The sequence below is a fragment of the Anomaloglossus baeobatrachus genome, chromosome 9 (genome assembly GCF_048569485.1).
Source record: "Anomaloglossus baeobatrachus isolate aAnoBae1 chromosome 9, aAnoBae1.hap1, whole genome shotgun sequence".
In the NCBI taxonomy this organism is placed as follows: Eukaryota; Metazoa; Chordata; class Amphibia; order Anura; family Aromobatidae; genus Anomaloglossus; species Anomaloglossus baeobatrachus.
Window position 1 is genome coordinate 119,668,076 of NC_134361.1, and position 25,470 is coordinate 119,693,545.

A 25,470-nucleotide genomic window follows, 5' to 3' on the forward strand; every position below is an offset into this window, starting at 1 on the left:
TAGACAAATGTAGGGGATAAAAAGTTGTGACTGGATCGTTCATGAGGTTAATTTCCACCCTGACATAATCTATGTAGATGAGTTTTTTGGGGGGTTCTTCAATAACTTTCTTCTTTTGCTCCCATTTTCCTCCCCATTTCACACCGGCAGAGTTAATCTTCTATTTTTTTATGCTGTTTGAAATGTTTAAAGGGGTTTTCTGGGACTTTTAAACTAATGCCCTATCCTTAAGATAAGTCATGAATGTCTGATCACTGAGGGAAGGGGGGGTGACACCTGGTGTAGGCTGTGTCTGGAATTGCTCAGTTGTAGAGCTAGCCAGCCCAGCTGCATCAATGGCATGGCGGCCGAGAAATGCACTTTTGCCCCTATTGATTCAAACATGGAGCAGATATGCTTTACCTGTCTGTGGCTACGATACAATTGGCAGAGCTGTGCTGTGCAGCTCCGGCACTGAGCAATTTTGACTCTCGCCAGCTTGATGAACAGCTGACCAGCGGGGCTGCTTGATGTCGAACCCCCAAAGATCAGACATTGATGAGCTATCCTTAGGACAGGTCGTCATCAATGTAAAAAGCCCCGGACAACCCTTTTAGGGTAATATGTGTATCAGTGGTAACAGGGATGTGATACATTGTGTAAAGCGCTACAGATTATGTTCACATCATAAAAATACCTGTTTAATAGGGTTTCCATGTCTCATTACATTGTGTTTTCCAGGTGATGCAGAGCTCCAAGGCTCTGGCTTTTCATTACCTGCCAATACTGAAGATATTACTGATGAAGATTTGGCGTCTAACAGGCCAGGCGGGCGATCTGTATCCATAGAGACCGCAAGTTTAGATGTGTATGCCAAATATGTTTTGCGCAGCATCTGCCAACAGGTGAGCCATTGTTAGCGTGCTGCATGTAGGACACTGTCTGGTGAAAAAGCGTTCTCTACTTTTGTTTTGTGCGGTGTATATGACCTCTTTATACTTATGCATGCGTTTTCTCCCTTGATTGCTCCTTTTTTCAGGAATGGGTAGGGGAGAGATGTGTTCGCTCCCTGTGTGAAGACTCCATTGATCTCCAGGACCCTGTTCTCAGCAGCGCTCAGGCCCAGCGGCTCATGCAGTTGATTTGTTATCCACATAGGCTAAGTGATGCAGAACAAGGGGAAAACCCTCAGAGACAGCGCATCAAGCACATCTTACAGGTAGCGTCAGGGATCAAGAATGTACACAGACAAAAGTTCTGTTTTCAAAGCTGCTTTTTATGGTGGGTTAGAAAATGAAAGCGGGCAATAAGTGAATTGATTTCTGAAATTGCTATAGAAAAAAAACCTGCCATAGTACTGCCTAGCTATTGACATGCCTAAACTATTTATCGGGAATGCAATGGTGTCTCAGGCTTCTCTATTTTATTAGTGTGAATATGCTGACTGATCTCATTTTACCATGCTAGTGAGTGTAACAGTCCCGCTCAGTCCCAAAACGCCTCCCCAAGAACTGTTCTACTTACTAACATGGTAAAACACGACACCTGTCAGTTTACTTAAATACATTGTAACACAAATATATAATGGGTGAGTATGTCTATACTATATACCGCCTATATTGCCAAATATATATTATTCAAACATCGTCACCCTTCTGATTTTGGCCTCCATTAGTCCTTTATTTGGAGATACCTACAGTCAAATGATTTGTACATTATGCACTCCTGCAATGCCAGATTTATTTCTGACTTTGTAATTTTGTAACGATCGCCCTGTATATTGATTTTCTCTCATCTTTAAACCTTTTCATTTGTTAAAAAAAATTCATTATCCAGTAGCATTCACTCCTTCCTCCCCCTTATTAAGGTTCTGACCTGACCAAAGATAAGTTATTCAAAAGATATAGATTGAAAAACAAACACTTCCATCATGGGTGATATTTTTACACCATTTTATTAGTTGCTGTGGATTTTCCCCTCTGGTATCTGTGCCATACAACATACCGCCATGGTAAGGCAATTCCAGTAAGAGAAAGGTGTAGACAGCCTTCCAGTTAGGTCTTTCTCACTCCTGCAGCGTGTCAGCTCAGTGGGAGAATGACTGGATCTGTAGTTAGAACTCTTCCCGTTTATCACACCCAATGACAAGTCTTTGGCGCTATATTTGTATAGTGTGTAATCTATTCTTATAGGTCTCTACTTCCCTTATACTATCACTATTTCTCATGGTTTCCACCCACTAGAGTCTGGATCAATGGACAATGCGTCAGTCAGCACTGGAGCTTCAACTGATGATCAAACAGACAGCTAACAATGTAAGAGAAGTAACGTTGTGTAGGGTTTTTTTTCTTCTACATTTTTATTTTTGTGCAAATTTAGTAAAGTCAAGTCTAAAACAAAGAATGTACAGGATGAATTCTGGAATACAAGTACTGCCACCAATTGACTGTAATGTTTACCATTAAAAATGGATATTAAGGCTACTTTCACATTGTGCTTTTACTTAGGTTCAGTGGTCCCGTCAGGGCATCTGTCCGAACCGCGCCCCCTCCCCCCCACAAAACGTGTTTCGGACGCATGCGCCGGCAGGGCCATTGACTATAATGGAGCAGACTCCATTAGCGTGTGCTCTGTCTTGCACCATTTTTGCACATATAGGTTTTCTGCAGGCAGACACCTGAATGTAGTTGACTACATTCAGGTGTCCGCCCTTCAGAAAACTTATATGTGCAAAAATGGTGCAAGACAGAGCACATTCAAACTGAGTTTGCTCCATTATAGTCAATGGCCCTGTCAGCGCATGCGTCCGAAACACGTTTTGCGGGGGGGAGGGGGTGCGGTTCAGACGGGTGCCCCAACGGGACCACTGAACCTAAGTAAAAGCACAATGTGAAAGGGGCCTAATTGTTAGATACCCATAGACTTCTGTTGTGTTAGCTGTGCGACACATATTAAGTGTAGACTTCAGAATATACCTTATTTTGTTTTTTGGTTTTCTTTTTCCTATTATTTTATAGGAAATGAATTCACTCTTGGAAAATATTGCAAAAGCTACAATTGAAGTGTTCCAGCAATCGGCTGAGAATGTCTGTGCACCCCCTGCTAACAATGCCCCCCCTAGCAATGCCCCAAGTACCAATGCCACTCCTAATGCCAAGTCTAAGCCTGTGCTCAGGTAAATGAGGATGGGTACGAAGTCCAACCTTGACTAGTCACGGCCGTTGTATTAAGCGCAGACTCCCATCTTTCACTTCTTCTCTTTTCAGTGCTCTGGAGAGATCTGGTGTGTGGCTTGTAGCTCCTCTGATTGCCAAGCTGCCGACATCAGTACAAGGTCATGTACTGAAAGCAGCTGGAGAGGAGCTGGAGAAAGGACAACATCTTGGATCATCTTCTCGAAAGGAGAGAGACCGCCAAAAGCAGAAAAGGTCAGTGCAAGTAACAGTGACTTTATGTGGCGGAATATAGAATATTGGAAGATTACAGTAAAGTGATTAGAATAATACATTGAAGATGGCAGTAAAATAAGACCTCTAATAATAATTCATTGAAGATGTCAGTAGACGTAGGCCTTAGACTATAACCATGCATTTATATATGGGTGTGGGTCATTTCATTTCAATTCGAACTCACGTCAGGTACTTTGTTTAGACTTTAGATTATTCCACATATTACTCTACCATATTTCAGCGACAGCATGATTGTTAACAATTGAGACTTGTTTTACATGGTTTTAATGAAATGTTCCATTTTTCTCCTTTCCTGGCAGTATGTCTCTTCTCAGTCAGCAGCCATTCTTGTCATTGGTACTAACCTGTTTGAAGGGGCAAGATGAACAGCGGGAGGGGCTGTTGACTTCTTTGTACGGCCAGGTACAACAGGTAAGGGATCATAATAGAGCAGTCTCCTGGATTCTGCTTGTGATTGACCATCTACGTGATTGACATGTTTAGTTTGTACAACTTATCGCGAAAAATCACGTAACCTTGCCAATAACTTCTTTGCATGCACCCTGTATTTTAGGAACAGATGTGTGTAACCCAGAATAAGGCACACTGGAAGGTGATCATACTCTTTATTATCAGAGAAACGTGTCTGGCATGAGGACATTAGTCCTTTCAGTTTGGCTCAAAGTCCATCTCCTGGCCCTCCCAATGTAACTCTTCTCAGACTGCCGTTGTTTTAACCTTTTATGAACGGATTGGGGGCAATTAATACCATCTTACCCGAAAATATCACAGTGTGTTATGTTATTTTTGGCTCCAAAAGAGCTTATATTCGGGGAATGACTTATATTTTATTACAGTGACTGGGTTGCCTGTTAATGAAAGATAAATATTCACCTCTCCCCCCCCCCCATAATCCAGCCCACTTCTCTGACCGTGTCAGTGATTGGAACTTTTGTTAACGAAGAATGAATATCCATCCTCTCCCCGCTCACCCCTCTGCGAGTGATTTGAAACTTGCATTAATGAATATTCACCCCGTTCCCCACCCACCCCTCTGCCAGCATCAGTGATTCACTCAGACTCTCATATTTCTGCCTGAGGATCACAGCACAATGCTCACACTGGCCAGCCGCTCTTCTGACCCAAATGTATCAGCATGTATTTCTATGCAGCTGTCACGCTTAGGGGAGGAGAGCCGCCGGCCAGTGCAAGGATTGCGCTGCGATCCTCAGACAGTAATGTGACAGTCTAAGGGAATCTCTGGCGCTGTGCAGAGAGGTGGGCGGGGAAGGGGTGAAAATTCATTTTTTACATTACACAAGCTCCAATCACTGACGACTGCACAGACAGGTGGGCGGAATTAAGGGCGGGGTGAGTGATGATTATTCATTCCATTAACTAGCTGGCATAAGACTAAACTTCGGGGCGTACAGCAACAAAACGGGGCAATGTACACCAATAAAAGTTACATGTCCTGAAAGAGCTCCCCAAGCCTGATTTTAGGATACTATTAGTATGATGTATAACCAGGGCTTATTTTTGGAGTAGGGCTTATATTTTAAGCATGTTTCAAAAAGGCTGAAAAATCCTGCTAGGTCTTATTTTCTAGGACATACTGCAGATTATTCGATGTTCTTTCAGTGGTAAAATTGCTTGAAACAACAAATTTGCAATTTATTTAAAAATCCAATCTGGTCACAAGAATAGAGGTATTTTTTTTATTTTGTTTCTTTCTGCCTGTTACCAGCCATGGCTGCAGTGCTGACCACATCTTTCCAATAGGGCTGAAAAGCGCACACTGTTTGCTCCGGCTAGATATTGTGCCACTGCCTCATTCAATGTCAGACAGCCAAAACCTCATATAGCAGCATGAGAGAGAGCACACAGTTACCACAGCATTGAAGAGTCGCTGGGCCAAAAAGTAAATCTAGCAGGAGTGCCCCTTCTCTAGCAAATAGGAAGCTAGAAGCCTGCAGAGCAATGCGCTCAGAAGAGCGGACAACCCCTTTAAGTATCAAAATGATACTTGTACAATTCTGTTTACTCAAATATGCTGTACGATGGGGAAAAAAAACATATACAACAGTGTTCTTTTTGCATCTGTTGGGTTAATATTTATCTGTATACCTTATGTGTACCCCTTCAACAATTATTTATTAGCGTCTAGTAAGAACCAAGGTGTTCTATGAATCACTGCTTTGGGACTTCTGTAGACTATATTATCATTTCCAAACAATTAATTTGTAGAATTTTAAAAATATATCTTTTTTTTTTTTTTTCAGATTGTAAGTAATTGGCGTGATGATCAGTACCAAGATGATTGCAAAACCCCTCAGCTTCTCCATGATGTACTGAAGCTCCGATTAAACTTGGTGAGTAGATGTGCCACCATGTGTAGAGTCAGTATAATAAAAAACGTGCAACTTCTTGAATGGAGTCCTCTATTAGACTTATTCTCATCTTCTAATGTCTTGGATTATTAAGGTGATTTTCCATTACATTTTGGTTGTTTGGGGTCGTGTTATAGTTCCCTGCGCAGCTGTTCGTTAGGAGCATTGCAGTGCGGGGGCTGGAGCGGCAGTGCGGGGGCTGGAGCGGCAGTGCGGGGGCTGGAGCGGCAGTGCGGGGGCTGGAGCGGCAGTGCGGGGGCTGGAGAGGCAGTGCGGGGGCTGGAGAGGCAGTGCGGGGGCTGGAGAGGCAGTGCGGGGGCTGGAGCGGCAGTGCGGGGGCTGGAGCGGCAGTGCGGGGGCTGGAGCGGCAGTGCGGGGGCTGGAGCGGCAGTGCGGGGGCTGGAGCGGTAGTGCGGGGCCTGGAGCGGCAGTGCGGGGCCTGGAGCAGCGGCAATGATTACAACTTTATACTTAGGGAGCTGGACCCTCTGTCTAATGCCTTCCTAAGGTTTTAATCGGTACCAATATATTACTATGCACAGACACAATTGGCATACAGAAACAGAACTGCACATTGAAGTTTTTGTTTGCATGGGGTGGTTTGGGGGTTGTAAAAGTAATGATGATTTTTATAATGGAGTCTGTTTATTTTATTCCTTAGGTCGGTGGAATGTTTGATACAGTTCAGCGCAGCACTCAACAGACAACCGATTGGGCAGTACTTCTCCTGGATATTATAAGCAGTGGCACTGTGGACATGCAGTCTAATAAGTAATTGCCTTGTATACATCATTTTTAAACACAAAACAGTGCTATTGTGGAGTTGGCAGGATCTGACTGAATGTCTATGGCTGCTAGGAGTGGTAGATTTCTTCTGCAAGCTTCCTACTTTGTCTGCATGGCAAGAAAAAGATCAGGGTTTACTCCTGCTACTCTTAGCTCTGCATGCCTACAGAGTTGGTCCTGAAGGCTATTCTTCACATTAGAGGACTTTTTTTTTCTTTAAAGGGCTTGTCCCGCCATTTATATCTCCCATATATTGTATACAGTAAATATGATCTACAATAGTGGGTCAATCACTTATCAATCCAAAAACTACATAAACTGCATTGTGACACCTTCCACACATTTAAAATGCAAAAGAGGGTTACATAATGTTTGTCTAACTGTTCATTTTGATTTTGGGAAGTTATATCTATTTCTAGGATTTTGAATGACCTTTTAGTTCCCTTCTTGAGCATGCAGCGTTGACCTCTCCTCTTTACTTTGCAGTGAGCTCTTCACCACTGTGCTGGACATGCTGAGTGTCCTTATTAATGGAACTTTGGCCGCTGATATGTCCAGCATTTCACAAGGCAGCATGGAGGAGAACAAAAGGGCATATATGAATTTAGTAAAAAAGCTTCGGGTAATCATTTTTTCTTTGCTGCATATGAGTGAAATACAGAAAAAAGCCCACATTCTCTCCGGCTTCCTCTCTTGTAACTTGCTTTTCTCTGTTATTGCAGAAGGAGTTAGGTGACCGTCAGTCGGAGAGTTTGGAAAAAGTACGCCAGCTGTTGCCCTTACCAAAGCAGACACGGGACGTAATAACTTGTGAACCTCAGGGATCTCTTATTGACACCAAAGGAAACAAGATTGCAGGCTTTGACTCTATCTTCAAGAAAGAGGTGAATTTCATTGCTAAAAATTAAGGGAAATGTAATCACCTTTGACTATTGTTTTCAGCTAGAATGTGGTCATATATACGGTCCTCAGCATAATTGAGTACACCCCAACGAGTTTGTCAGAAGATATTTAAGGTTTGGTTTTGTTTTTTTTTTATAAAAAAAAGTAAATATTATCTATGGGATATCATATATTCCCACAAATGTGGGTCATTTATTGTAAACAAGATATGCTATTTTGCACACCTAAAAAGTGTTTTTTGTTTTTTTTATAAATAAAGACCATGTTGCAATATTGAGTACACCCCATTGGAAGTTTTAGGAGCAAAGCTAAAGTTTAGGCTACATATTTCTAATTTACAAGAATTGAAACGGAGTCATTAACCCTAGAACGCGCAACCATAGAAAACGAGTAACCTAGCAGGCCTGCGAGGCCCCAGGTATGCGTTCAGGTGTTCAGCAGACAGTTGACTATAAAAGTACGTTAATTAACAAAGCAAACACCTTTCCATTTCATGCTGTCATCAATGGCACCACATGAAAGAGAAATGTCAAGACCTGAGAAAGGAAAATAATTTCTTTACACAAGAAATGTGAAGACTAAGAAGATCGACAAAGCATTAATTATCAGACAAAATACTGTAGTACAAGGGATCTAAAAATGTAACAGATGGAACTGCACCCATCTCATAGCGCCATTTAGGGTGACCATGGATGTTAATGCCTAAATATGAGCATCTTCTGATGAAAAGGATTAAAGAAAATTGACATGCAATTTCATTGCAGTTAGCTAAAGAAGTAGAAAGCCAAACCAGGGTAATTGTTTCTTGTGACACAATATGGCATACACTGCAGAGGAATGACATGGATGAGTGTTGTCCATGAAGGAAGCCTCTCCTAACGCCCATGAACAAAAATAGCCACCTACAATTTGACAGGACCCATGCTGAAAAATATGAAGTCTACAGATGTACAGCTCTAAATTAAAAGAAAACCTACAACCACATCTCCGTTCCCTTGGTAGACATGCACTTTTCCAACATGACAATGATCCAAAACACACATCAGCTGCATTTTCTGAAAAAGAACAGGGTGAAAGTGATTCAGTGGCCAAGTGTCTCCTGATCTGAACCCAACCTATCACCTATGGAAAATTTTGAAGAGACAAGTTGTCATCACTCTCCATTCAGCACCCAGACTCTAAAAGAGGTCGATGAATGAAAGAAGACAGATCATACAATATCTCTCCAATTTGTTCTTTCCATGACTAGAAGACTTGGGACTGTCCTTAAAATTCACGGAGGTCATACAAAATAATAAATGTAGTAATTTTTTTTTAAGTGGGCTGTAATCATTTCTCGATTGCTTCATTGGTGAACACAGGAAACCATGGGTGTATGCTGCTCCCACTAGAAGGCTGACACTATGCTAAAAAATTAACTGCTCCTCAGCAGGGTACACACACCAACTGGAACCATGCTATTCAGTTTTAGCTTGGTGTCCATAGGAGGCAGACACAAGTTATCCCTGCATCCGTTTCTACCTTATGTTTGTTGTTTTCTTTTGATTTTATCGCGTTTTTGTCTTTCAGTCTTTAGATTGTGATTGGGTAAACAGAGTGGGAAAGCCTGTCGCCAACTGTCACCCCATAAGAGACCAAGAGAACAGTGTGGTGTGATCCATATCGCACCCTTTCTGCTCTGCGTGGCAGGCCCTTTCTTCTAACATTTCAGTGGTTAGAGGCATCCAGGCGCTCGTCCACGAGAGTGAGACGGCACAGGGAGGGAAGACAAGCGTGTACTAGTGCCTCCCCTCCTTATTTACCTCTGGCATTGCTCTGGTCCTTCCTCTCCTGTAGTCTTGCAATATATCTGCTCTTCCTATAAGAAAAGGTTACCATCAGGTCAACCCACTGCACTCTACTCCTTTTGCAGCAACCATTCTTTGTCGGACACACAGGAGCAGGGTCAGCCTTAGGCTAGGTTCACATTTCCGTTGTTTATGATCAGTCACAATCCGCCACTCTGGTAAACAACGAGATCCATTTGGCGGATTCCGTTGTTTCCCATAGACTTGTATGAGCGGCGGATTGTGACTGATGACGCTGCATTGCATCCGCCGCCCGACTGATCAGTCGTGGAACGACTGACTGTCGGGCGGCAGGAACGCAGCATGTAACGTTTTTTGAGCAACGGAATGCTTTTGATTTCGCTGCGCATGCTCTCTCTCGACGGCCGAACGATCGGCTGATCACCCGGTGGCCGGCTTCTGTGTGCGATCAGCTGATCTCCCGGTGGCCGGCTTCTGTGTGCGATCAGCTGATCTCCCAGCGGCCGGCTTATGAGAACGATCAGCTGATCATTCACAATAGCCAGCCGCCGGGAGATCATCTGATCGCTCTCAAAAGCCAGCGGCTGGGAGATCAGCTGATCGCTCTCATTAGCCGGCCACCGGGAGATCATCTGATCACTCTCAAAAGCCGGCGGACGGCTATTGTGAACGATCACTCGTTTTACAAAGGAATTCGCTTTCTCGTGACAATGAATTCCAATTCTTGTCACCCGTTGTACAACGCATCAGTCACAAGCGTCAAGCAACGCATGTGACTGATGCAAAACAACGGAAATGTGAACCTAGCCTTAGCTTGAATGGTGCCCTGTGCAAAACTGCCCTTTGGTGCCCCTCCCTACTAGTTTTTTTTACCCAATTTCCGAGGAAACAAATGAGCACAGTTGGCAATTTTTTTTATATCCTAAGAAAATTGATCTCTTCAAATGTACAATAAACTCCTCCAAATTTGTGCTGGAGAATCTGCACCTCAAATCCACATTAATGTCACCATGTCTGACCTGGTTTTTATAGAGGTCTTCCAATTTCAACCATTTATGCCGCATCCCTGGATATTACATCATAGATGGTACATGCGGATCTCACCAATGGGGCCACATGTATCTGGAGAATAAGGCTCTGCCGCTCTTCGTGGAGAGATTATATAAATTCCTATACAGTTAGAGCGGCGCAGGTCGTGGCACCATTGGTGGGATCAGCATCTACTACACAAATCCTGAGGATAAATGTACAAGATGATACCAGACCATGCACAATGAAGCCGGCTGAACAGACTGAGGTGCAGCACCACATACACAACATGAGGACAGGGGACGCTGTGTATGTGTTGCTGTTTCTCAGCTACAATGACCTGAACAGACTGAGCTGCAGTACCACATACAGTGCCTTGCGAAAGTATTCAGCTTCCTTGAATTTTTCAACCTTTTCCCACATTTCAGGCTTCAAACATAAAGATAAAAATTTTAATGTTATGGTGAAGAATCAACAACAAGTGGACACAATTGTGAAGTTGAACGAAATTTATTGCTTATTTTAAACTTTTTAAAAAAATAAATAACTGAAAATTTGGGCGTGCAATATTATTTGGCCCCTTTACTTTCAGTGCAGCAAACTCACTCCAGAAGTGCACTGAGGATCTCTGAATGATCCAATGTTGTCCTAAATGACTGATGAGGATAAATATAAGCAACCTGTGTGTAATCAAGTCTCCGTATAAATGCACCTGCTCTGTGATAGTCTCAGTGTTCTGTTTAAAGCACAGAGAGCATCATGAAGACCAAAGAACACAACAGGCAGGTCTGTGCTACTGTTGTGGAGAAGTTTAAAGCAGAATTTGGTTACAAAAAGATTTCCAAAGCTTTAAACGTCCCAAGGAGCACTGTGCAAGCGATCATATTGAAATGGAAGGAGCATCATACCACTGCAAATCTACCAAGACCCGGCCGTCCATCCAAACTCTCATCTCAAACAAGGAGAAGACTGATCAGAGATGCAGCCAAGAGGCCCATGATCACTCTGGATGAACTGCAGAAATCTACAGCTGAGGTGGGAGAGTCTGTCCATAGGACAACAATCAGTCATACACTGCACAAATCTGGCCTTTATGGAAGAGTGGCAAGGAGAAATCTATTTCTCAAAGATATCCATAAAAAGTGTAATTTAAACTTTGCCACAAGCCACCTGGGAGACACACCATAGATGTGGAAGAAGGTGCTCTGGTCAGATGAAACCAAAATAGAACAATTTGGGCACAATGCCAAACGATATGTTTGGCGTAAAAGCAACACAGCTCATCACCCTGAACACACCATCCCCACTGTCAAACATGGTGGTTTTAGCATCATGGTTTGTGCCTGCTTTTCTTCAGCAGGGACAGGGAAGATGGTTAAAATTGATGGGAAGATGGATGGAGCCAAATACAGGACCATTCTTGAAGAAAACCTGTTGGAGTCTGCAAAAGACCATTTTTTTAACTGCATGAGAGGACACACACAAGCTAGGGACCCCAACGTAGAGAAATACTTTGGCGTAGTGTTGGGGCTCTATTGCATTGATCAATTCAGTAGCTAAATTTCTCTTGATTCATATGTTCATGGCAGTAATGCAGATTCCATTTTTCACATATTCACTCTTGCATATAGCTATTGGATTTTTCAAGTCAGTATTCACACAGCAGTTTCTGCTATTTCATGTATTCCCCTTGCATAGTCACTGGTGTGCATACCTTATCTCCCCATAGTGATGTTTTTTTAGGTTTTTGCACCCAGTTCGGACTTAGAATGGTGTTCCAAACGTTATTCCTATTTGCAAAAGACCGGAGACTGGGACGGAGATTTGTCTTCCAACAAGACAATGATCCCAAACATAAAGCAAAATCTACAATGGAATGGTTCACAAATAAACGTATCCAGGTGTTACAATGGCCAAGTCAAAGTCCAGACCTGAATCCAATCGAGAATCTTTGGAAAGAGCTGAAAACTGCTGTTCACAAACGCTCTCCATCCAACCTCACTCAGCTCCAGCTGTTTACAAAGGAAGAATGGGCAAGAATTTCAGTCTCTCGATGTGCAAAACTGATATACATTCCCCAAGCGACTTACAGCTGTAATCGCAGCAAAAGGTGGCGCTACAAAGTAATAACTTAAAGGGGATGAATAATATTGCACGCCCCACTTTTCAGTTATTTATGTTTTCTTTATCGTTCCTATGGGAGACCCAGACATTGGGGTGTATAGCTTCTGCCTCCGGAGGACACACAAAGTACTACACTCAAAAGTGTAACTCCTCCCTCTGAGCTTATACACCCCCTGGAGAACCAGATCTAGCCAGTTTATCGCTTTGTGTCAGGAGGCATACATCCACACATGCATTCTCATCTGATTTCTTTGATTTTTGGAACGAGTTTGAAGAAAAGCGGGTCCATGTCTGGACTCCCGGCATGTCCCTTCTCACCCCACTGTGTCGGCGGTGCTGTTAAGGTTGATTCCAAGGCTGGAGCCTTACATGCCGTGCTCCTTCACCATCCCTCCTGGGCTCTGGCTTGAAGTGGGAGCCAGCACGGTTCTCCATGCTTGGCAGGAGACCGGTCTCTATCCGCAGCCCTTCAGGACCCTGCTGGACGGAGCACTCATCCCCAGGGACTTGGAACCCGGCGTCTCAGCAAGCTAAGTACCTGAGACGTTTATATATTGGGGGTCCCTGCACTTTATTGTTGGGGGAGAGTGTGCTGAGTGTATTTTGTGACATTTCCGGCGAGTTCTCTGGCTGTCGCCGGAGAACTGCGCCGATGGTGCCTGCACGCCGGCCGCACCGCTGAAATTTAGACCTCGGCTTCGCCGGAGGCCTAGTTTCGTTTTCACTGCCCTCGCATGTCATTCTTGCAGAGGGACAGCGCGGCTCCGCCCTGCGGCCGTTCTGCATAGGGGAGAGACACTCCTCATTGAGTACATGTCTCCTCCCCTATAAGTCTCTATGGCCCTCCAGATCCCGCTCTCAGAGTAAGTCCCGCCCCCTCTCTTCGCTCCGGCGGCCATTTTCTCAGCATTTTCCCTGCGATCAGCACTGGTCTGCAGCATCCCTGCTGAGGTGCTTGGGGGTCCGGGCTTCGGGATCTGGAGGGAACACAAACCGCTCCAGCGGTCTGGTAAGCCACAACCTCTGGTTGTGGACCTCTGTATATATTCTCTGGGGGTCATTCTGGCAGAGCCCTCACTCCAGCAGCATGTCACACACTAGGAGCAAGGCTCCAAAGCTGTTTTCGGTATGCACTGCATGTAAGCTCCTTCTGCCGGAACCGAGCACCTATCCACATTGTGATGCCTGCTCTAACCTGACGATGCCTTAGCCTGGAATCGCACCCCCAGGGGTCTCTCGGGCTGCTCCGGCCCCTGTGGCTGACCCCCCCAGCATGGGTAGAATCCTTAACCAGGTCTATCTCCCAGTCTTTTGCTGACTCCATGGGACATTTGTCCAGGACTTTGCTGAGCATGCATCAGCCCCCTTCAGAGGGTGCCTCTGCTGCTAGGTCTCTCTCAGGACCGGAGCTCACAGAGGATTCATCCTCTGGTCCCAGGCCCCGTGTTTCTAAAAAGAGACGCAGGGCTCCCTCTCCTTCCTCGTCCCGCGGCTCTGTCTCAGAAGCTGACTCGCATGACGAGGAGGATGCCTTTACTGGGGGCTCGGAGACTACCTCCATGTGCCCCATTGGTCTATCCGAAAGTGACTCAGATGTTAGTGATTTGATTGCGTCCATTAATTATGTTCTGGATCTCAATCCGCCAGTATCAGAGGAACAACCCTCTCTGGCAGAAAAGCACCAGTTTACCTCGCCTAAGAGGACAAAGAGTGTGTTCTTTAACCACTCCAGTTTTCAGGCCGCTGTGACCAAGCCCAGGGCCTGCCCTGACAAACGCTTCCCAAAGCGTGGTTCTGATGACCGTTTTCCCTTTCCACCTGAGGTGGTCAAGGAGTGGGCTCATTCACCAAAGGTAGACCCCCCGGTGTCTAGAATCTCAGCCCGGACCGTTGTATCAGTGGCTGATGGCACCTCGCTTAAGGATTCCACTGACCGCCAGGTTGACCTTCTGGCCAAATCTGTATATGAGGCGGCAGGGGCCTCGTTCTCCCCGACTTTTGCAGCAGTGTGGGCTCTCAAAGCCATCTCTGCTTCTCTGGAGGAGATGCATTCCCTCACTAAGGAATCTATGCCTGAGATGGTTACCTTAACTGCTCAGGCTTCAGCTTTCTCATCCTATGCCATGTCTGCCATGCTGGAGGCTTCTCACCGCACTGCGGTGGCTTCGGCTAATTCCCTCGCTATCCGCAGGATCTTGTGGCTTCGAGAGTGGAAGGCAGATGCTTCTTCAAAGAAGTACCTTGCTGGACTCCCCTTTGCTGGGTCGCGGCTGTTCGGTAAACAGCTGGATGAAATTATTAAGGAAGCTACTGGCGGGAAGAGTACTTCCATGCCACAAACCAAAACCAGGAAACCTGTCCAGGGTAGGAATCAGTCGAGGTTTCGTTCCTTTCGTTCCTCTAACTGGTCATCCTCTAAGCCCTCGGCCTCGTCCGCTAACTCAGCTAAGGACCAAAAATCCAACTGGCGCACAAAAGCGCGTCCACAGAAGACCGCAAGAGCGGCTGCCACTAAGGCAGCCTCCTCTTGACTATCTGTCCGTGCCAGCAACGTCCTTAGTCGGTGGCAGGCTCTCCCTCTTTGGCGACGCGTGGTTTCAACACGTCTCCGATCAGTGGGTGCGGGATATCATCTCCCACGGCTACAGGATAGAATTTTCTTCCAGCCCGCCAAACAGATTTTTTCTGTCAACTCCCCCCTGCTCCAAGGCCGTCGCCTTCTCTCAGGCCGTGGCATCCTTGCAGGCCAACGGAGTAATTGTACCGGTTCCCGCCCGGGAACGGTTCAGAGGTTTCTACTCAAATCTCTTCCTAGTCCCCAAAAAGGACGGTTCCTTCCGGCCCATCCTGAATCTCAAGCTTCTCAACAAGCATGTTCAGGTACGGCATTTTCGCATGGAGTCTCTGCGGTCAGTCATTGCCTCAATGACCCAAGGGGATTTCCTGGCATCCATCGACATCAGAGATGCCTATCTGCATGTGCCAATTGCAGTTTCACACCAGCGTTGGCTACGTTTTGCAATCGGAGAGGAACATTTCCAATTCGTGGCTCTCCCCTTCGGGTTAGCCACGGCCCCTCGGGTATTCACCAAGGTCATGGCAGCAGTGGTTGCGGTTCTGCACCTCCAGGGGTTGGCAGTGATTCCTTACCTGGACGACCTTCTTGTCAAGGCTTCATCCAGCGTGGACTGTCAGCGGAGTGTCTCGCTCACTCTCGCCACTCTAGCCCAATTCGGGTGGCTTGTCAATCTGCCAAAATCCACTCTGACTCCGACCCAGAGGCTCACGTACTTAGGGATGCAGTTCGAGACTTTGCCGGCACTTGTGAAGTTGCCCTTAGTCAAACAGCAGTCCCTCCAACTGGCGGTGCGCTCTCTGCTGAGACCCCGCCGTTATTCCCTCAGGCGCCTGATGCAGGTGCTGGGTCAAATGGTGGCGTCAATGGAGGCTGTTCCCTTTGCCCAGTTCAATCTGCGTCCCCTGCAGCTGGACATTCTCCGCTGTTGGGACAAGCGGCCTTCCTCCTTGCACAGGTTGGTGGCTCTGTCGCCACGGACCAGGAGTTCTCTTCAGTGGTGGCTTCGGCCCCTCTCTCTGTCGCAGGAACGCTCCTTCCTGGCCCCGTCCTGGGTGATTCTCACCACGGATGCCAGCCTATCCGGCTAGGGAGCGGTATATCTCCACCACAGAGCACAGGGCACTTGGACTCCGTCCGAGTTAGCCCTTTCAATCAATGTGCTGGAAACCAGAGCTGTGCTTCTAGCTCTCCTAGCCTTTCACCACCTGTTGGCGGGCAGGCACATTCGAGTCCAGTCAGACAACGCGACAGCGGTTGCCTACATCAATCACCAAGGCGGGACACGCAGCCGCCTGGCAATGTTGGAAGTCCAACGCATTCTTCAATGGGCGGAGGACTCCAAGTCCACCATATCCACAGTCCACATCCCAGGCGTAGAAAACTGGGAGGCAGATTATCTCAGCCGTCAAACCGTGGATGGTGGCGAGTGGTCCCTGCACCCGGCAGTTTTTCAGTCAATCTGCCGCAAATGGGGCACTCCGGACGTGGACCTAATGGCATCCCGTCACAACAACAAGGTTCTGGTTTACGTGGCTCGCTCCCACGATCCTCAGGCATTCGCCGCGGACGCTCTGGTTCAAGACTGGTCCCAGTTTTGTCTGTCCTACGTGTTTCCCCCTCTAGCTCTCTTGCCCAGAGTCCTGCGCAAGATCAGAATGGAGGGCCGTCGAGTCATCCTCATTGCACCGGACTGGCCCAGGCGAGCTTGGTACCCAGACCTGCTCCATCTGTCCGTAGAGATGCCGTGGCATCTTCCGGACCGTCCAGACCTTCTCTCACAAGGTCCGTTTTTCCGCCAGAATTCTGCGGCTCTCAGATTGACGGCGTGGCTCTTGAGTCCTGGATCTTGACGACTTCTGGTATCCCTCCTGAAGTCATCTCCACTATGACTCGGGCCCGTAAGTCTTCCTTCGCCAAGATCTATCACAGGACTTGGAAAATTTTCCTGTCCTGGTGTCGCTCTTCCGGCCATCCTCCTTGGCCATTTTCCTTGCCGACCCTTCTGTCCTTTCTACAGTCCGGTCTACAGCTGGGACTGTCCCTCAACTCTCTTAAGGGACAAGTCTCAGCTCTGTCAGTGCTGTTCCAGCGGCGTCTCGCCCGGCTGGCTCAGGTCCGCACCTTCATGCAGGGCGCGTCTCACATCATTCCGCCTTACCGGCGGCCCTTGGATCCCTGGGACCTTAACTTGGTCCTCACGGTTTTGCAGAAACCCCCCTTTGAGCCTCTTAGGGAGGTTTCTTTGTTTCGTCTTTCACAGAAAGTGGTCTTTCTAGTGACCATAACTTCCCTCAGGAGAGTCTCTGATTTGGCTGCGCTCTCTTCGGAGTCACCTTTTTTGGTTTTTCATCAAGACAAGGTGGTTCTCAGTCCGACTCCTGACTTTCTTCCTAAGGTGGTCTCTCCTTTCCACCTTAACCAGGACATTACCCTACCTTCCTTTTGTCCGGCTCCTTTTCATCGCTTTGAAAAAGCGTTGCATACTTTGGATCTGGTGCGTGCGCTCCGGATCTATGTGTCTCGCACCGCTGTTCTTAGGCGGTGCACCTCTCTTTTTGTGCTAACCACAGGTCGGCGCAAGGGCCTCTCTGCTTCTAAGCCGACCTTAGCCCGTTGGATTAGGTCGACCATTTCGGACGCCTACCAGTGTTCTCAGGTGCCTCCCCCGCCGGGGATCAAGGCACACTCGACCAGAGCTGTCGGTGCCTCTTGGGCTTTCAGGCACCAGGCTACGGCTCAACAAGTCTGTCAGGCTGCCACTTGGACTAGCCTGCATACCTTTTCGAAGCACTACCAAGTGCATGCTCATGCTTCGGCAGATGCGAGCTTGGGCAGACGCATCCTTCAGGCGGCTGTCGCCCACTTGTGAAGTTAGGTTCTGCCTACTTCTTAGTTTTTTTGTTTATTTCCGACCCATGGACTGCTTTGAGACGTCCCATGGTCTGGGTCTCCCATAGGAACGATAAAGAAAAAGAAAATTTTGTCTACTTACCGTAAATTCTTTTTCTTATAGTTCCGTATTGGGAGACCCAGCACCCTCCCTGTTGCCTGTTGGCACTTTCTTGTTCCGCGTGTTATCACCGGCTGTTGTCGTGGACAGAGTCTCCGGTTGTTCCGGTTCTTGCTCTGTTTTTACTTGTGGGTGGCTATTCTCCTTCAGCTTTTGCACTAAACTGGCTAGATCTGGTTCTCCAGGGGGTGTATAAGCTCAGAGGGAGGAGCTACACTTTTTAGTGTAGTACTTTGTGTGTCCTCCGGAGGCAGAAGCTATACACCCATGGTCTGGGTCTCCCAATACGGAACTATAAGAAAAAGAATTTACGGTAAGTAAACAAAATTCTCTTTTTTAAAAAAAAGTGTAAAATAAACAATAACTTTTGTTCAACTTCACAATTGTGTCCCACTTGTTGATTCTTCACCATAACATTAACATTTTTATCTTTATGTTTGAAGCCTGAAATGTGGGAAAAGGTTGAAAAATTCAAGGGGGCCGAATACTTTCGCAAAGCACTGTACACACCATGACGGAGGGGCCCTGTGTATGGAAGAACTATGGCATATATACTGTAATTCCTTTATTAACCAGTTTGGGCTCATACCTGCTGGAAATGCTGCAAATAATTTTGTTGGAAAATTTGTAAGATAAATCCACGCCGAATCATGATATTCTGCAGAATTTCATAATACACACCTGACTGAGGGTCATCTGCCGAATGATGTCTCCTCCTACTTCTCTCATTGTTCTAATTTTCTCATGTTATAATTTTCAATTTGAGAGAAACAGGAGGAGACGTCATTTGGCAGATGACCACACATTGCAAATCGCATGTAAGCGATCAGATGACAACCACTCGAATGCGCAGGTGAAATCCTAACAGTGCATATTACACACCTTTAGGATATGGTAGGTCAATATTCAGAATTATTTGTGACAGGTACAGGGCATATATAGGGTGTATAATAAATATATACAGTTATGTCTCGGTTTTCGTTTATAATCCGTCTGAATACAATCAATGAAAACCGAAACCAAAGCAATTATTTCCATAGGAATCCATGTAAATCCAACAAATTCGTTTTAGACACTCTAAAATACATAAAAAAAACACATTTTATAGGGAATAAAGATAGTGTCTAATACTAAAAACAATGAGAAATGAATATTAAAGGAATATAAAAGGAATATTAAATGAATATAAAACATTAATGTAAAGAATAAATACATTTTATTTTACATTTCTGACATATATTTTGAAACTGACGCTCGGGGAGACACTCACAAAATGCCAGCGCAGGAGAATGTATGGATCACCCTTTGTTGTTGCAAAAATAGCAGCGTAGTCACGTGGGCATGCAGATAAAAACAGACGAAAACCGAGGTAAGTTTTTAGTAAAGAAGATCAACGACATCCGAAACAAACGATAACCGAGATCAACGAAAACCAAGGTACCACTGTATATGTATTACCCCTACATATGCTCTGTAGCCACTCTGGCCACAGCTGCAGGGCACACTGGCATCACGTCACAGGCCCCCCCCTAATGTCATTACACCTATCCCGGGCCCACAGCAGCAGCCCCTACACAGCCTCCTAGACACAGCAGTTGCCCCCACACAGCCTCCTCCACACAGCAGGAGCCTCTACATAGCTTCCTATACTCAGCAGCAGCCCCTACACAGCCTCCTGCACACAGCAGGAGCCACTACACAGCCCCCTGCACACAGCAGGAGCCCCTACACGGCCTCCTATGCACAGCAGGAGCCCCCACATGGCCTCCTATGCACAGCAGGAGCCCCCACACGGCCTCCTCGGCACAGCAGGAGCCCCCACAGGGCCTCCTAGGCACAGCAGGAGCCCCCACAGAGCCTCCTAGGCACAGCAGGAGCCCCCACAGAGCCTCCTAGGCACAGCACGAGCCCCCACACAGCCTCTTATGCACAGCACGAGCCCCCACACAGCCTCCTATGCACAGCACGAGCCCCCACACTGCCTCCTATGCACAGCACGAACCCCCACACAGCCTCCTATGCACAGCACGAGCCCCCACACAGCCTCCTCTTCACAGCACGAGCCCCCACAGAGACCCCTCTTCACAGCACGAGCCCCCACATAGCCTCCTCTTCACAGCACGAGCCCCCACACAGCCTCCTCTTCACAGCACGAGCCCCCACACAGCCTCCTCTTCACAGCACGAGCCCCCACACAGCCTCCTCTTCACAGCACGAGCCCCCACACAGCCTCCTCTTCACAGCACGAGCCCCCACACAGCCTCCTCTTCACAGCACGAGCCCCCACACAGCCTCCTCTTCACAGCACGAGCCCCCACACAGCCTCCTATGCACAGCACGAACCCCCACACAGCCTCCTATGTACAGCACGAGCCCCCACACAGCCTCCTTTTCACAGCACGAGCCCCCACAGAGCCCCCACTTCACAGCACGAGCCCCCACACAGCCTCCTCTTCACAGCACGAGCCCCCACACAGCCTCCTCTTCACAGCACAAGCCCCCACACAGCCTCCTCTTCACAGCACAAGCCCCCACACAGCCTCCTCTTCACAGCACGAGCCCCCACACAGCCTCCTTTTCACAGCACGAGCCCCCACACAGCCTCCTCTTCACAGCACGAGCCCCCACACAGCCTCCTCTTCACAGCACGAGCCCCCACACAGCCTCCTTTTCACAGCACGAGCCCCCACACAGCCTCCTCTTCACAGCACGAGCCCCCACACAGCCTCCTATGCACAGCACGAACCCCCACACAGCCTCCTATGTACAGCAGGAGCCCCCACACAGCCTCCTATGTACAGCAGGAGCCCCCACACAGCCTCCTATGCACAGCACGAGCCCCCACACAGCCTCCTATGCACAGCACGAGCCCCCACACAGCCTCCTATGCACAGCGCGAGCCCCCACACAGCCTCCTATGCACAGCGCGAGCCCCCACACAGCCTCCTATGCACAGCGCGAGCCCCCACACAGCCTCCTCTTCACAACACGAGCCCCCACACAGCCTCCTCTTCACAGCACGAGCCCCCACACAGCCTCCTATGCACAGCGCGAGCCCCCACACAGCCTCCTCTTCACAGCGCGAGCCCCCACACAGCCTCCTCTTCACAGTGCGAGCCCCCACACAGCCTCCTCTTCACAGCACAAGCCCCCACACAGCCTCCTCTTCACAGCACGAGCCCCCACACAGCCTCCTCTTCACAGCACGAGCCCCCACACAGCCTCCTCTTCACAGCAGCAGCCCCTACACAGCCTCCTGCGCACAGCAGAAGCCCCCACACAGCTTCCTATGCACAGCCTCCACACAGCCTCCTCTTCACAGCACGAGCCCCCACACAGCCTCCTCTTCACAGCACGAGCCCCCACACAGCCTCCTCTTCACAGCACGAGCCCCCACACAGCCTCCTCTTCACAGCAGCAGCCCCTACACAGCCTCCTGCGCACAGCAGAAGCCCCCACACAGCTTCCTATACACAGCAGGAGCCCCCACACAGCCTCATCTTCACAGCACGAGCCCCCACAAAGCCTCCTATGCACAGCAGCAGCCCCTACACAGCCTCCTATACACATACACAGCAGGAGCTCCCACACAGCCTCCTATGCACAGCAGGAGCTCCCACACAGCCTCCTATGTACAGCAGGAGCTCCCACAAAGATTCCTATGCACAGCAGGAGCTCCCACAAAGATTCCTACGCACAGCAGGAGCCCCTACACATCCTCTGATAGAGCAGGAGCCCCCACACAGCCTTCTGTACACAGCAGAAGCCCCCACACAGCTTCCTATACACATACACAGCAGGAGCTCCCACACAGCCTCCTATGCACAGCAGGAGCTCCCACACAGCCTCCTATGCACAGCAGGAGCTCCCACACAGCCTCCTATGCACAGCAGGAGCTCCCACACAGCCTCCTATGTACAGCAGGAGCTCCCACAAAGATTCCTACGCACAGCAGGAGCCCCTACACATCCTCTGATAGAGCAGGAGCCCCCACACAGCCTTCTGTACACAGCAGGAGCCTCCACACAGCCTCCTCTTCACAGCACGAGCCCCCACACAGCCTCCTCTTCACAGCACGAGCCCCCACACAGCCTCCTCTTCACAGCACGAGCCCCCACACAGCCTCCTATGCACAGCACGAACCCCCACACAGCCTCCTATGTACAGCACGAGCCCCCACACAGCCTCCTTTTCACAGCACGAGCCCCCACAGAGCCCCCACTTCACAGCACGAGCCCCCACACAGCCTCCTCTTCACAGCACGAGCCCCCACACAGCCTCCTCTTCACAGCACAAGCCCCCACACAGCCTCCTCTTCACAGCACAAGCCCCCACACAGCCTCCTCTTCACAGCACGAGCCCCCACACAGCCTCCTTTTCACAGCACGAGCCCCCACACAGCCTCCTCTTCACAGCACGAGCCCCCACACAGCCTCCTCTTCACAGCACGAGCCCCCACACAGCCTCCTTTTCACAGCACGAGCCCCCACACAGCCTCCTCTTCACAGCACGAGCCCCCACACAGCCTCCTATGCACAGCACGAACCCCCACACAGCCTCCTATGTACAGCAGGAGCCCCCACACAGCCTCCTATGTACAGCAGGAGCCCCCACACAGCCTCCTATGCACAGCACGAGCCCCCACACAGCCTCCTATGCACAGCACGAGCCCCCACACAGCCTCCTATGCACAGCGCGAGCCCCCACACAGCCTCCTATGCACAGCGCGAGCCCCCACACAGCCTCCTATGCACAGCGCGAGCCCCCACACAGCCTCCTATGCACAGCGCGAGCCCCCACACAGCCTCCTCTTCACAACACGAGCCCCCACACAGCCTCCTCTTCACAGCACGAGCCCCCACACAGCCTCCTATGCACAGCGCGAGCCCCCACACAGCCTCCTCTTCACAGCGCGAGCCCCCACACAGCCTCCTCTTCACAGCGCGAGCCCCCACACAGCCTCCTCTTCACAGCACAAGCCCCCACACAGCCTCCTCTTCACAGCACGAGCCCCCACACAGCCTCCTCTTCACAGCACAAGCCCCCACACAGCCTCCTCTTCACAGCAGCAGCCCCTACACAGCCTCCTGCGCACAGCAGAAGCCCCCACACAGCTTCCTATGCACAGCCTCCACACAGCCTCCTCTTCACAGCACGAGCCCCCACACAGCCTCCTCTTCACAGCACGAGCCCCCACACAGCCTCCTCTTCACAGCACGAGCCCCCACACAGCCTCCTCTTCACAGCAGCAGCCCCTACACAGCCTCCTGCGCACAGCAGAAGCCCCCACACAGCTTCCTATACACAGCAGGAGCCCCCACACAGCCTCATCTTCACAGCACGAGCCCCCACAAAGCCTCCTATGCACAGCAGCAGCCCCTACACAGCCTCCTATACACATACACAGCAGGAGCTCCCACACAGCCTCCTATGCACAGCAGGAGCTCCCACACAGCCTCCTATGTACAGCAGGAGCTCCCACAAAGATTCCTATGCACAGCAGGAGCTCCCACAAAGATTCCTACGCACAGCAGGAGCCCCTACACATCCTCTGATAGAGCAGGAGCCCCCACACAGCCTTCTGTACACAGCAGAAGCCCCCACACAGCTTCCTATACACATACACAGCAGGAGCTCCCACACAGCCTCCTATGCACAGCAGGAGCTCCCACACAGCCTCCTATGCACAGCAGGAGCTCCCACACAGCCTCCTATGCACAGCAGGAGCTCCCACACAGCCTCCTATGCACAGCAGGAGCTCCCACACAGCCTCCTATGTACAGCAGGAGCTCCCACAAAGATTCCTATGCACAGCAGGAGCTCCCACAAAGATTCCTACGCACAGCAGGAGCCCCTACACATCCTCTGATAGAGCAGGAGCCCCCACACAGCCTTCTGTACACAGCAGGAGCCTCCACACAGCCTTCTGTACACAGCAGGAGCCCCCACACAGCTTCCTATACACATACACAGCAGGAGCTCCCACACAGCCTCCTATGCACAGCAGGAGCTCCCACACAGCCTCCTATGCACAGCAGGAGCTCCCACACAGCCTCCTATGCACAGCAGGAGCTCCCACACAGCCTCCTATGCACAGCAGGAGCTCCTACACAGCCTCCTATGTACAGCAGGAGCTCCCACAAAGATTCCTACGCACAGCAGGAGCCCCTACACATCCTCTGATAGAGCAGGAGCCTCCACACAGCCTTCTGTACACAGCAGGAGCCTCCACACAGGCTCCTATACACAGAGGTTGCCTAAACATAGCCTCCTTTATAAAGCAGGGGCCCCACATTGCCTCCTATATATAGCAGGGGCCCCCCCACAGCCTCCTATGCACAGCAGGAGCTCCCACACAGCCTCCTATGCACAGCAGGAGCTCCCACACAGCCTCCTATGTACAGCAGGAGGTCCCACAAAGATTCCTATGCACAGCAGGAGCTCCCACAAAGATTCCTACGCACAGCAGGAGCCTCTACACATCCTCTGATAGAGCAGGAGCCTCCACACAGGCTCCTATACACAGAGGTTGCCTAAACATAGCCTCCTTTATAAAGCAGGGGCCCCCACATAGCCTCTTATAGATAACAGGAGCCCACACAGATCCCATATAGACATAAAAAAAATTATACTCCCCTAATCCTGATTCCCAGCACTGCAGTCTCAGTCTTCTCTTCTATGGTGGCCTCCAGAGGCAGCGCGATACAATGATGTCACCGTGCTGTGCTCGTGGGCATACAGTCTCCTAAGCCACAGGCCTGTAGCGATCTGCAGCTTAGGAGACGGGCAGTGATAGAGCATGGAGCTATGTGCTCTGTCACAGGATTGAACTGCATTGGGGCAACGCGACACCAACACAGTTCAGTGCGGGGGTTGCAGAAGATTCAGGGCTTCGGGCAACAAGTTCTGGGCTGGAGCCCCGAATATTTGATTCTAGCGGCGCCCCTGCCGGCGGGTCCCTTTTTATGTTCAGTTGGAGAGCCCACCGGGGCAGTGACCAGTGTCTCAGTGTGCCAGATCGATGCTGTATAGATGATAGATAGACAATTAGATATCAAACAAACAGATCGATAGATAGATAATAGGTAGACAAATGGATATCAGACAGGCCGATAGACAGAATAGAGCGATAGATGGATAATAGACAGATTGATACTAGACAGACAGATATATAATAGAAAGATAGATGGACAGACAGACAGATATATATATATATATATAATAGAGAGATATATAGATAGATAATAGAGAGATGGATCAACAGATCGATAGACAGACAAGACAAAGAGATAATAGACAATAGATGGATGGATAGATAAACAATTTAGAGATCGATAGATGGATACAGATATATAATAGACAGATTGATGGATAGCTAGAAAGACCGAGACATATATAATAGAGAGATAGAAAG

At 49.0% G+C, this 25,470-nt stretch overlaps 1 protein-coding gene across 1 annotated transcript in view; it reads left to right on the forward strand.

The window, feature by feature from the left end:
- Positions 1-25,470, forward strand: part of MED12 (mediator complex subunit 12) — a 166,217-nt gene that overhangs the window by 120,175 nt on the left and 20,572 nt on the right. Inside the window, exons 26-35 of the mRNA XM_075323968.1 lie at positions 721-884; positions 1,019-1,198; positions 2,223-2,294; positions 2,997-3,154; positions 3,246-3,407; positions 3,749-3,860; positions 5,711-5,800; positions 6,480-6,589; positions 7,091-7,226; positions 7,327-7,488. Coding sequence (XP_075180083.1) covers positions 721-884; positions 1,019-1,198; positions 2,223-2,294; positions 2,997-3,154; positions 3,246-3,407; positions 3,749-3,860; positions 5,711-5,800; positions 6,480-6,589; positions 7,091-7,226; positions 7,327-7,488 — 1,346 coding nt within the window. The remainder of the gene's footprint in view (positions 1-720; positions 885-1,018; positions 1,199-2,222; positions 2,295-2,996; positions 3,155-3,245; positions 3,408-3,748; positions 3,861-5,710; positions 5,801-6,479; positions 6,590-7,090; positions 7,227-7,326; positions 7,489-25,470) is intronic.